Here is a 13,712-nt window from a genome sequence, read left to right as displayed (position 1 = left end):
AGCATATCACTTCTTCAGTTACCTTCTTTAGAAGACTTTTGAGGAAGGTATTTAATAGACCAAGAGTTTCCCAGCTAATTCCCAGACATTATAGCACTGTCACAATCCATATATTCTTAAGGCTCGTGCTGCATATCTTCTACAGACTGCATTCCTTCCCTTCCTGACCTGAGATCTTAAACAGTTTTTAGATGATGTTTTTTATCTGAAGAAAGAAAATCCCTATTCGGGTCACTTGTTGGGCTGTGTGTTTTCAGATTCAGTTATTGCTTGCTATATTGCTTTTCTGCCTTGTGGGAGCTGAGCCAGCTTCCTTTCTGATTCAGAGAACTCCTTCCAGCAACAAGATTCTGACTCATTCCTGCTTGGCTTCCAGAGACTGTTTTGCTGCTAACTTTAGGCTCTTCATCTTTGCTAGTCAACTTTTAGTAGCTTGGCATCTTTGGGAAAAAATGGTGCATGGCTTTGTGGGCAGGAGATCCAGTTCTGTTAACTTCTGTATCTCTTGGCAAGCAAAGGAAGAGGCAGTAGTTTTCCTTTCATCTTCCAAACTGGCAGTTTCTCATAGCTCAGTATTCTACCATCATGATCAGTAAAGAATTTACATCCAAATGTACATTGGAATTATCCACTTGTGGGGAAAAGTCTCTCATTATTCTAAACCACTTGCCATCTGCCATGCAAAATGCTAATAGGGGTGATTAGTTATTGCATTTGCAGGTTCAGTAGGATGAGGATAATATTTTTTTATATGTTTCAGTTCCGTTTTTTGCTTATTGCTACCCTTCTGCTCCCCCAGAGACCCACAGCCCACTACCACAGCCCCAGTGCCTGCAGCTTATGGCATCTAAGGAAGCCAGTTAAATTTGGTTGAAACTGCAATGGGCAGAACACAATGAAATATAAGTGAAAGTCTTTCAGGATGACCCATTGATCAAATGGGAAATGACCACTTGTGTGTGGGGATAAACCATGTAGGAGGACAGGGGAGTTTGTGACACACTGGACCAAGTCAGATGGAGAGCTGGAGCCAGCATTGCATGGGTCACACAATTTCTCTGCATCAATTTCATGATGAAAATGAAGAAGTTGTTGTGTGATTTCCAAAATTAGAGGTTGTTACAGAAAACTGCTAGATTTTAGTCACTTTCAACATCAGTATGTATGTTCTAGAGTTTGGGTTTTTTGTTTTGTTTTATTTTTGGTGAATGAAATGTGGTTGGGGAAGGCTGTTTCTACTGAATGCAGTACAGTGACACAGCAGGTGGCTGACACTTGAGACTTGGACTTCTGTGGTAACTTTTGTTCTCAGTTATAGAATCTAATTACTTACACAGAAGAAGATTTCAGAACAGCTTCTGCCTGTCTGTGATTGGAAGGAAAGAGGTGTCTGTCCTGGGAAGAACAAGGGTGCAGTGAGTGCATGAACTCCAGTGGGGAATTGGGTGGCAGTTTCAAACAAGCTGTCAAAACAGGAATTGAGATTGGGAAGTGACAAATTTTGTAGGATCACAGAGTCACCCAGAAACTCACAGTACTTTAAAATATTCATTCATTTGGCACTTCATGAACAATGTATGGAAAAACAGAGTGGGGTGACCTGTTATTAAAATGCAGCTGTCAAGAGGAGAAAGAGAGAGGGGAAATAACCACAGATGTGCAGGAGTGTGCTGCTGACAGTGTGACAAGGCATGTGAGAAGGATTTAGACAGGAATACAGCAGCTTCGGCTGAAATTTGGGGGTAGCACCTCTGTTCTTCTTGAAAATTGTCATGAGGCTTCACCTTTTCTTTTAGTCTGTCCCCTCTTGCTCTAAACTGTGTGTTACTTCTGCAAGCTTTCTATTCTACCTGAATCAGTGGCAAAGCCTGATGAGCAGTGTTTTGAGTATTTGAGGCTAATCAGAAATACTTCTTTCCTGATCATATGAGTTTAGCCTCATGAGACATGCAGTTTGTTTACACTGTGCTAGGTTATGTAGCTTAAACATTACTGATTTTTTAGTAGACATTTGGATAATCTATTAAGCTTCTTCCATCTCTTATTTCCCTTGCTGCACAGCTGTAACACAGCTCTTACCTCTTCCATTCAAACCACGTTATCAAGCTGATGGGCAGGATCAGGGAGTCCCATAGCTTGTAGTGAGGGCACAGTGCTTTGTGATAGTGCAGCATCCTGTGCTGAAAGTTAGCTTGCCTGGCTGTTTGTTCTGTGCTGATGAGTTTGTTATATGTGAATGAAATGCTTCAATTGTGTTTAATTTTCTGCTGTAAATGTCAAGGATGCAATAATGAGAGGGAATGAAACCTTGCTATGTGCTGTGTACTGCATCTGTCTGGAGTCATTTTTTCTGACATGTTAGAGAAGCCATCAGAGCCAACTGCTACCCAAGGGAGGAAGCAGTTTTACAGGTCAGTTAACCACCTATTGGGTTTTATATATGTGCAGTGCAGCCTGGCAGCACACCACATTTATGTCACCAAAGCATCATGAACTTGGTCTGAAACGTGTGTAATGGACCTTGGATATATAAACATACTAAGCAGCAATACAATGTGTCTGATGCTTTCCCAACGTGCAGAAACTGCTGCTGTGTGCCCTAGGATTTACTGGCAGTGCTGCCCATGCATCTCATTGCTGGTGTCTGGGGCTGTCTCTGCTCCAGTGACTGTGGTGACTAATGTGGTTTGCTCAAGTTGGTTCAGACAATGGTCTTAGTCAAATGATGCAGCAGAAAGCAGCTAATCCAGTCACTGGATTTTGTGGCCCACATGAAATTCCAGATTACTGGCCCTTTTAGGTTGCTGCTTGCAGCTGTGTGCTGGAGCCAGCTACTTTTAAGTTGGCTTGTGAGAGACCTTGTGTGTCTTTATCAGTATCTGACCAGAGGTATCAAAGTGTCTGAGTTTAGAAACCATCAGCTACTGTCTTGAGTTTTTTGTTCAGCTTGAATGGTTTCCCAGAGTAAAATGTAAAAATAAGATCTTGCTCTTAAATCCATCTGGAATTGCTGTTCTTCCCAGTAAAGCCAAGTGATGGTGTGTTACTCATTGTGGAGTTACTGATTTTGCACTAGGCTGAAGAGCTGCCAATTCCTAAAGCACTGAAGTTGCATCTCTGCTTGGGTAGTCTGATCTTGAGCTGGGTGGAAGGACCAGCAAATACATAGAACTTTTCCAGCTTTCCCTTGCTTTCCAATACTATATATATAGTATAGAGTCTATAATTCTTTCAAAAAGGGAACCTGTCAGCAACACCTGATAGTAGCCACAGTGCTGTGTTTGAAACCTTCTGTCTCTGGGTCTGTATCCTGATGATATGGCCTTAATTGCTTTTTGCAGTGAGTTTGGGTGTTTGTCTTTGGAAACTGTTGCTTCTTGATTAATTGATGGACATTGAGACTGGCACTTCTCCTTCTAGTGCTGTGCTTATGATAGAAATTCTCAAAGTACCTTACTTTAACCTCCCAGACACTTTGTACTTCTTCATGGGGTTTATATCCATGTAGAAATGAATTTGCCAAGACAAATGAATGCAGTTATTGACTGAAGCAGCTGTTACCTGCTGCTATTGAACAGTTAGGAGAGGGTTAAGAAGAAAACCTCTTCTGAGCCACTAGATTGGCCCTGACTAAGATGAATGTCTAATTCACTCCCAGCGTCCTTACTGCTGCCAGTAATAAAAAGCTTGCTTCACATATTCACCCCACTGCAGACGTTTCTCTTAAATTAAATATCAAGAGGACATATAATAGCACGATTCCACGCCAAGCCAATATTATCAGATTGATGTCAGCAGTGATAATAGAAGAAGGATAAGTTGATGAGATTTCATTTATTAAATAAAGTAAGGGGAATTCGCAGTGATAGAAAGGATTTGGTAACTCTCGGTGTCAAAATGCAGCACGATCGTGCTCATTCTGCCTTACCTCAAGGGATAGTAGAGAGAAGGATGCCCTTTGTTTCATTTTAAGAAAACCTCTCCCTTCTTTTCTAGACAAAGACCTGATTTAAATCTCTCCATGGGAGGGGGAGAGGAAGTTCTGAAATCACAGATTTCATGTGTATGTGGCCTTCCTGCCCATTGCACACTGACCAGGCAAAGGTTTCTTTCCTTTCTGTGATAGGGGAGGCACTGTTAATGAATTTTATTTCTAAATCCATCTTTTACTTTTTGCAGCCTGTCATCCTTTCTCCTTTCCTCCTCCTTTAAACAGATGAGAGTGTGTTTTATTGATTTAATCTTTCCTGTTCTGTATGTCCTACATGCATTTATTTCCAAAGTATTGTAAAAGCTTGTCTTCCAGACTTCCATCTGCAGATATTGTGCTGTCACTTCTCTGCCCAGCCTTTCCCTCCTGCCTTTTTCCTTATTGCTGTAAATGAGCCTCTTACACCTGTTCTGATAATAGTTGGAGCAGTTGCAGCATATTTTATTTTAGACAGAGGCCAACTGTCTACCTCATTTGGTGGTGACATATGCTTAAAAGTTTGACCCACTTCAGGAGAAAGCATACAAGGCTTCTCATAGTTGTATATACAAACCTCATCCCTTTTCCACTATTTTCCTTTTCTCTTATATGAGAAATAATGATAAAAACCCTCAGTGGCACGTCAGGAGCAGTGTGATCGGGTGGCCAGAAGATGAATTTTCCTAGTTGGTGCCAACAGCCTTGAGCTAGGCTGAGGGTGAAGGGAGATAGTTGATAAAAGTCCACCTCCTTTGGAACTAACCCACAATGTCATTGCATTCTACAGATGTGTCTGTAGTTGGATGCTGCTGCTTTAATTCCTTTTTGTCTCAGATATGCATGAGGAAAGTCAGACACCTGTAAGATGCAGCTGTTTGTGCGCAGGGCTGCAGTTCCCCCAGTGTGCAAATGCTGCAACCTGAAGCTGAGTGTTAATATGTGTTAATGTGAGCAGGAGAGTGGCACCCCCTTGATTCAGGCTGGGCAGGCATTGTGGCTGCTGTGCAGGGAGGAAAGATCTCAGGCAGCTGTTCACCAGAGCACTTCAGGTACCTCTTTCCCGTCCAGATGGGTACCAGAACTAATCTGCTGGATGTGGATAACTTGTGTACTCCCACATTCCACAGTAACTTGTATTGATAATTACCTAAACCAACTTTGCAATTTGTTGATTAGTGTCTCTAAATCTGTTTTGAGAAGCTGGTGCCATTGATGCATAACCACAGCTTGAGGTTTTGTTTTGAAGAAATAAAGGAGAATAATCTTGTTATTTTGGGTACACGGTACCAAATAAATCCTCCCTGTGTTGTGGGAGGTGATGTGCAGGAATGCTGGTTTAAATACTTGCTGGGCAGTGCATACTGGTCTGTACTGATTGATCCCCTGCCTCTGGTAGGCTTTAGGCAACAATACTCTTTTTTTGTGGCTTCTTGCTCACCACTGTGTGGCTTTTAAATATCCCTGTGGGCTGAGCACCAAGGGTCTGTTAAGGAAGAGGGCCACAGACTTTGCAGCACTGTCTGAGCCCACAGGGGGGTCCTAACTTCATAATTATTCCAGACAGTGAAGACTGATACCGTAGGAAGGACAGTGATCTAAAGCAAAACAATTCCTGTAGCTCTCCCTGCTGACAATGATGACCTCTAAATATTTCTATGATGTTTGTACCATGCTCAGTTCAGATGAATACAAACTGGTTTGTGGTGTGCTGTACCTTTTAGCTCTTCCAGGTTTCTGTACTAAAATTACAAAATGCCCTTCAGTTTAACATCGCTGAGTTTAAAAAAAAACTAATTTTAAAAGTCTTAACTTTTTCAATGAATTGAGGGATTTGGTGGTATTTCCTGACCTGGTATTGTTTGGTATCATTTCCACAGTCTCACTGATTTGATTAGAGTGATATTAAAGTTAGTGACAAAGCAAAATGCCAACATTATGAGTTTCTGAAGCTCTCTCTGGGTTCTTTTCTATCCCAAAATTTGAAGATTTTTTTTCTAGAATATGGATTTTCGAAGCTTTAAAGGTGATTTGCTATATAACATAGAAATTAAAAATGAACACTAACCCTTAGGGACTGTGCATGGAATAAGTTTCTTCTAAAAGCTGTGAGATTAGTGAAGAGGTAGAAAAAGAAGTCTGTATAGTATCCTTGCTAGTTTCTGATCCAGATCTCAGTGTTGTAGTGTGGCTGTCATTCTGATAAATTCCTACTCTCTCCATGTATGTTGGCAGTATGACTGAGGACTGAAGAAGTATCAATTAGAGTACAGCTCAACCAAATTATTGCGAGAGTGCACCCAGGTTGCTGATATGGAAAAATAAAATTGTTCTTCTTTTGGTGCTTCTGCTTCTTTCCTGTGCACCTTACACAGATGTGCATGATTTGGAAACTCATATTTGAGCTCTCCAGAAGCATTTAGATTTTGGTTTAAGATTACACATTTCTTAGAAGTCGGTTCCACCTGAGAGACTGTGACATGCCCAGGGACAGGTCATGTTTTCCCTCTCTCTGCCTTGCTGGGAAGCTTTTGTGCTGAATGAGTGGCTGTTGTTCCTGTGGAAATGAATACATCATAGCAAGGCATTAATATCTGCCTGTAGCATCAAGTGCTTGGGAAGGAAGAGGTGTGTTTGATATTTGGGCACAGATCTCTAAGCATATTGGAGCAGGAAATGCAAGGAATTAAATGGATTTATGGTTTAGGAGACGACATCTGAGGATTGCTACACCTAAGCATATGTTCTCTTACTCTCTGGTAAAACATACCATGGCCATGGTGCTGTGAGTGCCTGCAATTTGTGTCTGCCTGTCTGTGCAGCTGATGTCACTGTCATTACTGTGTTTGTGCCATTGTTGCTGGGATTGTTTTACAACGACCTTCCCCTTTATTGGTACTGTTGCTGATGATGTGCCATATGTACACATGCACATTAGAGTAAAAGAACATCATCCTTAATTGTTCCTGGGTAGCTGTCAATGCCATTTACTGAGTATGAATACTAATTTCTGCAGAACTACAAAGAAGCAGATATCTGGTCTTGCCATTATTCTGGGTTTTTTTCCAGTCACTAGGAGAATTGCAGTGCTTCCAACCATGCTGGATTTCTTGTAGTGTTTAAATAGATGAGAATTCAATAGATTGAGGTGGCTCATTCAACAAGTCTGTTCAGTTCCTTGTCAGGCTGTTACAGATCTAGTGCAGGCCCAGCCAGGATTTCTTAAGTTCTGCCAAAGATTTCCAGTGTGAGTTGAGAAAATCATTGAAACTCTTGGACTTCGGGATTTTTTTCCCCCTGAATACAGAGGACAGATGATGTTTTATATAAGGGTGAAACAGCTTCTACACCAGCTAAGAAAGATCATGTTCCTTCTTTTGCTAAGTACCCTGGATTTTTCAATTGAAACACCCTGTTGGTCATTTGACCCACTTTGGTGATTGGTGCTCCCACCAGTTTCTCTATTAGGACTACATGACTCCAGCATAAAATTAGTATGTGTGTTGCTGGCAAAGTGGTAGTAAGTGGTTGAAAACTCCTCTTCACACATCATTCTGTGCTTGTTTTCCCTGCAGGAGGAGGAATGCTGATCCTATCTGTGCAAACCTGCAGTCTGAAATTCTGAAGTGCTACCAGGAAAACAAAAGTGAAGTGCTCAAATGCTCGGAGCTGGCGAAGGAATATCAGCGCTGTGTTAGTGCAGCTCAGAAGGTAACAAAAGCTTCTCTGTTGTACTGGCTGGCTTTGCTGTCTTGTTTTGCATGGTGCTTTCCTCTGAGAAGTGTTTTTGAGAGCTGTGGTATCTGTTAGTCAAACTGCAATCTTCACAGGAGACAAATCTTGCTTGGGATCAGTTTTCCCACATTCATTCCACATTTCCCAGTCACACAGTGTGTCCCAACTTCATTCCTGTCAGCAAGTCCTGTTGTACCAAGCTGCCACCAAAACAGTAGAACCAGTGCTCCCAGGTTTCAAAGCCAGTCAATGATTTTCCCTCGTTTTACCTTCTTGGATGTTGTATACTGCAAATACTAAGTAAATCCACTTTGACAATGTCTGCAACATTTTCAGCAGGCTCTTATAGAGAGGAGGATAAAACCAGGATAAACATCTCCTGTTACAGGACTTTGCAGTTGGAGGTCTTGCTTCTTTTCATTGCTGCATGGGGAAAAGTTCTGTACTGTGGGCAAAGCTGCTGTCTGTTAAGAAAATTCCATACTCCTAAAAACTCTTCATCTTGTATGGGAAGCCAGGAAGCCTTATGGCTCTTCCTTCGGAGATGCAGAGTCCCAGTAGGTTCTGTTGATGCCTTAGGACAGTGGCTGCTCAGTACCTTGGAAGAATTTCTGGCTATTGAAACAAATGAAGGGGAAAAGAAAATGAAGTATTTGGACATTACAACTAGGGTATGGTCCTGGGCCATGAGAGAATTCAGTGGGTCAGGTGTCCCTCAAGGGCAGACTTTTCTGGTTTGTTTTTTGGGGATTTTTCGACATTAGAAAATTCTCTAAAAGGTGCTGAGCATATAGTAAAGTGGATGTGGGGAAAAGGATGGTAATAGAAAATTGAGACTTTTCTCATGGGATTACTAAAGCAAAAGGTGGGGGAGAGGTGGGTATTTCATGGAAGCAGTCTTTCTCTGCATTAGCATTGTGAGGGAAGCTGTATGCCTGATTTAAGTATAACATGAAACAAGCTGCCAGCCGGCTCCCAGAAGAAGCCCGACAGAAGGAGATGGGAAAATTGTCAGGATATATTAGACCAAATGTTGTTGCTAGTCCTAGTGGAATTTTTTTCCTTCCTGTTTACAAAGAAGGTCTTTGTATGTCTGCAAATCAGCAAGGTTAAAGCTGCCAGGGAAAGGGCTTTTCTCTGATATCTCTAAAGTCCCCAGCTCCCAAAACATGTGGTTTCTTTTTCTTCCTCAGCTTTAAAGTAAAGTGGTGCCTGTGCTGCTGCTGCACAATCCGTGCCCCTGGTTGCTGCGTGCAGAGCACTGCTGCATCTATTGCCAGCCTCTGTTATCCTCCTTGCCTCCCCTAAATCAGGCTTGTAGCTTTTTCAGTGGAGTATATCTTTAGCAAATGCATTTACCAATACATCTTTATTGCATGCAGTGCAGGCAGAATGTGATTACCAAAGAAGACAGATTGCATTAAACTTCAGCATATTTGCAAGCTGCGGCTCCAACCTGCCTGAGAAAGGGGCTGGGATGCTGCCAGCCCTGAGCCCCTGCCCAACATTATTAAAGAGTAAATTGGAAGCTAAATGACTGGTAACAGCAGAGGGCAGTGAAAGATCCTAATAACTTGGATCTTTTTTGGATTTGGTGGAGGTTTTGGTAGGTTTGCTTTATAAACCAAAAGCTGGGGTTGTCTGGTTGTCTTCATTCCCAGAGTCTTCAATGAACTTCAGATTTTTTTTCCCACTATTATTAGAAACTACCAGGAAGGAGAAGTGCATACAACATTAATTTGTTGTGGATGATGACAATGTGGCAGAAAATCTTGCTATGTCTTAAGAAGGGGCTTGAGAGACCAAGGAATAGGTAACTAACACCTTGCAGCTCGATATAGGCACTAGAGGGTTCTGCAAGTACAAATTCAAATGCAACTTTTGTAGGCAATATGTCTTCTGTAGTTTCCTTTTGTCCCAGGACAGTTCAATTCCCTGACAGTTTGCCTCACTGCTCTTACTGACTCTTCTGACTCCTGAGATTCATGTAGCAATCACAAGCTGTTGTTTTAACATGTAGGATTAAAACTCCCTCCTCCCTTCCCCTTTTTAATCTGTTATTTTTCTTTAAGTTTAAATTAGCATCTTATACCAAATGGCTTTGTCTCACGCATTCCTCTTTCAGGAAATTCAGGTTGGAGGAATGTGGGAAAGAAAGACCAGAATCACTTAATTTCTTCCGTAATTTTACCTTTTTTTTTAAAAACACAATTTGTTTTCCAGTGCAGGAGGAAATGTAATCAAAGTTGGATGTGTGACTTCATCTCACTTGCATGGTGGTGATTTGTTCATTTGCTTTTTACTAAGGATTTTATAAGGCTTGCTGAATATTCTTTAATGAAGCATCTGCTTCTCTGCAAGTTCCTTTTGATGGCTGGTAAAAATGTCTGCAGGGCATGGTACACATTAGACTCAGAGAAAGCCAGCTCTGGATTTCTAGACTGAAAATTACAGCTTACAGTGGATGAGAAGAGTTCTTTGCCTCTTCCCCTTTACTGTGTTTGTTTGAGACCGTTCCTTTGGACACCCATTTTCCCTTTGCCTGTTGTGCACATTTCTTCAGGAGCTGAGATACACCCTCAGTTATTTCTGCCCCATGAACAAATATGTTAGGTAATCATTCAATGAGTTTTAAAATGGATTTTCTATTGGTTTTCTGTACAGCTCCTCTTCCTAGAAGAGGTTACTTTATTGTGGTGCATGGTAGAGATATAGCTATTGTTATCTGTTTTGTATATTTTCTGGCTATTGGGCCATCTCTTGTAGTCAACGGAGAGAAATAGGCATGTGTAGGGTGTGATGCATCTGATTCTAAAAAGTCATCAGGAACAGGCAGGCTGAATTGCCAGCCAGAGATGAGTATTTCCCTCTGCCTCTTGGGAGGTGCATCCAGAGCATAGACTACAAAGCTGGTGCCTGTTCTGGGATGCTCATGGTTATGGGAGCAGGATCCTGCTCTGGTTGTCTGCCTTTGTAGCCAGTATGCTTTCAACTTGCCCTGCCTGACCTGCTCGTGAGCTTTTCCATTGATACCACCCTGAATGTTGAGTTTTGGGCGCGTCACCGTTGACTCAGTGCAGCATCGCTGCGCCGAGCGTTGACTCATCAGCCTCTTTAGGCTCTGCGTTCCTTCCTGCATCCCATGCTTTGCTTATGTGGAACTTCTCTGACTTCAGAGGATGTTACTGTGACAGCTCCTGTTTAATTTAGGAGTGTTTTATCTTTTCTGGTGGTCTGTTTCCATGGCTGTGCAGAACTTGAGCTACAGCATAAAAATTGCTGGCTTTAAATCTAATAAAAGCCGGGATAATGGGACAGCTGTAGGAAGGGCAGTTCCCATTGTGTCTTTCAAAATTGCCTGTAGTTTATTGACTGCAAGTTTCACCAAGAACTACTGCTGTTGTTAGATAATGAGAATTGAAAATTGCTGCTGCTGTTTCCCCAAGGTTTTATCTCGTGCCACTGAGAGGGGGGTGTGGAAGGAAAAAGAGTGGGCAGTGGAAATCTGCATAATTTCTTAGATTGGGTCCAGGTGGAAGCAGAAAACAAATGATTTTGTTTTAAAAAGTCTGAGTCCTATTAGTGAATTGCTTCCCTCCCCTGTACAAATATGCACTCTCATGCAAGCTTTTCAGAGGGTTTGTGACCCATTCTGCTGCCCTTGTATACTGTTCACACCAATAAGCAAATGTGAATTGAAGGCGAATTTTAGTTGGTTACTTTGTTAAGTAATTGGTGGTTGTACCAGGGAATCTCCAGCCAGCTGCCACTTGGAAAATGAGGCCTCCAGTGACCAAGTATTAATGTGAGTTGAGATTTCTAACAGAACCTGCTTCCTGCAACTGTGTGCAGAAAAATGTCTGTTAGTGAACAGCATGTATTCCTTATTTTCAGGGGTTTCCTTTCTGTCTCTAGGTGCTTGTCTTCCACAGAAGGACCAAGGTGAAATTTTTGTGCACTAGCTCCTGGCCAAACCAAGCTATCAGGAGCCATGTACTCAGACACGTGTTTCCCCTTGTCAATAGGAGCTGTATACATTGAGCTAGGAGCCATTCATAATCCTGCACTGTTCCTCCCTGTGCTGTGTCCAGCTTCTCACAAATCTGCTATTCATAACAGACAAAGGTAAACCTACTTCTGTCAAGGCTTTAGGGCTTGTCTGTGGAAGGAAATTACAATGCAATAAACTGGTGAGTTTCTCTGTATATGAACATTCAGGGTTTGTAATGAAAGTGCAGGCAAAATGCACACACATTTACTGTGAGTCACTCTGCTGTGTGCAAACAAGCCCTTGCTAAATACTGATTGACTGAATTCCAGTGAAGGGAGACTTTTAACATAACCTTGAGTTGTCTGTGTTCTGCTTTGCCCTTGACTATAATAAAAAGGAATATGGTCAATTTATTGTGTTTACGTTTCCAAGTGATCCCTGTGAAAGCCCAGTTCCCTTCTGGCACTCAAAGCATTACACTTCTGCTGGAAGTTTGTCTCTAATCTGTGGGCAGGGACTTATACCTGCAGCATCCTCTCAGCAATCTTTCTGCAGTTCCCATCCTGTTGGAGCAGTTTTGCTCAAGCACTCTTGATCCTGCTGAAGCATGGCCTGCTGGGAGCTTTAATTTCTGCAACTTGGATCTAAAGAGAAACAGAGTTGGATGCCATGGGCTGCACTGCAGGTATCTGAGCATTCTGGAACATCAGGCTTTTGCTAAAGTGTTGTTTCCATTCTGGTGGATTTCAGGGTACTTTATAGACAGATTGTGTACTTATCAGGATAGAGAGGAGCAGATAGTGTGTGTGGCTAGAGAAAGAAAGTTTGGACCAGGTATAGCAAGGTCTGTATCTGTACTGTAGAAATGCCAGGATTTCTCCTCCCCCTGGGATTCTGCAGAGGTAGATCTTGGCTGTTGAAGCCTCATTGAGATGATCTATCACATGGTATGCTGCTTGAAATACAGTAGATGTAACTTGAAAGGCTTTAGGGTTGTTTGAGCTTTCTGGAATTCAGGTTTGTAGTTTCAGTTGAATCTGTGTGTTTCCTGTCTGGAGGATGCTGTGCCCAGCCATCCTCAGCCAGGTACACAGCTGTCCTGCCTCCCTTTTGTCAGTCAGTCCTTGCTCAAAGCAAACATATCTGTAAAGGGTTTGTCTTGCCTTCTCTAGAAAGGAATTTCTCTCTTTTTGTTTTAATCTTTCTTTCTTCCAACCTGTATTTGTGCAAATGCTGTGGTGATAACACTATCAGAGGAGTTTATGACTCAATAAATGGCCCCCACAAGGGAGTTGGGGGAGAGCTGCAAGCTGCAGGCAGCTGCTGTTTGTTTAGTCATGAACACAGAGGAGCGGTGGATTAACTGTACCCAGGCGTACCCTGACCTGGTATTTGCAAAGGTGAAGAGGATCCATATTTTGCTTCTAATTATGAAGTTATTGTTTTGATTTTCAAGGCAGCAGTTGTAGGTTCTGGCGAGTCTTGGGTCTGTACATAATGCTTCTTATCCTCAAGAATTCACTATGGATAAACTAAAAATATAGATCTGCCTGAAAGGACATAAACCACCATCTTGATATATGAGGCATGTTCCAGAGTAAATGCTGGCCTGCTTAAAATGGAAATGTCTGCTGCCTGTACCTGGTATTTATGAAACTGGAGGCATCATAAGTTCTTTATTTACTCTGTATCTCAGCACTTCATGAAGCTCTGATGTTCCCCACAGCCTGGTGTGTTGTGAGCACTTATTAACCACATGAACAAATTCTTCTCTCTGTCTGCTCTTTTTAGTCCCTATAAAGCCCAGACCTCCTCAGGTTTATAATTTTTGAAGAAAATGAGCAGAAGTAAATTTAAAATTCACTTGGCTGTGCTTCAGGGCTCCTCTTTCAGTGATACTTAGTCCATATGCTATATCATCTTCACATATGAGGTTCTTGTATCCATTACCTGATCTGGAGTGAGGACTTCTGACTGCATTTCTCTTCTCATAAACAGTCTGTTTTCTAACAGTTCATC

The 13,712-nt window shown here is 42.0% G+C and overlaps 1 protein-coding gene across 2 annotated transcripts in view; it reads left to right on the top strand.

The window, feature by feature from the left end:
- Nucleotides 1-13,712, top strand: part of CHCHD6 (coiled-coil-helix-coiled-coil-helix domain containing 6) — a 108,722-nt gene that overhangs the window by 64,560 nt on the left and 30,450 nt on the right. For both annotated transcript variants that reach the window (XM_064724130.1, XM_064724131.1), the window contains one exon: nucleotides 7,543-7,678. In XM_064724130.1, coding sequence (XP_064580200.1) covers nucleotides 7,543-7,678 — 136 coding nt within the window. The remainder of the gene's footprint in view (nucleotides 1-7,542; nucleotides 7,679-13,712) is intronic.

The sequence above is a fragment of the Zonotrichia leucophrys genome, chromosome 12 (assembly GCF_028769735.1).
Source record: "Zonotrichia leucophrys gambelii isolate GWCS_2022_RI chromosome 12, RI_Zleu_2.0, whole genome shotgun sequence".
In the NCBI taxonomy this organism is placed as follows: domain Eukaryota; kingdom Metazoa; phylum Chordata; class Aves; order Passeriformes; family Passerellidae; genus Zonotrichia; species Zonotrichia leucophrys.
This window is presented reverse-complemented; position numbering and strand designations above follow the sequence as displayed.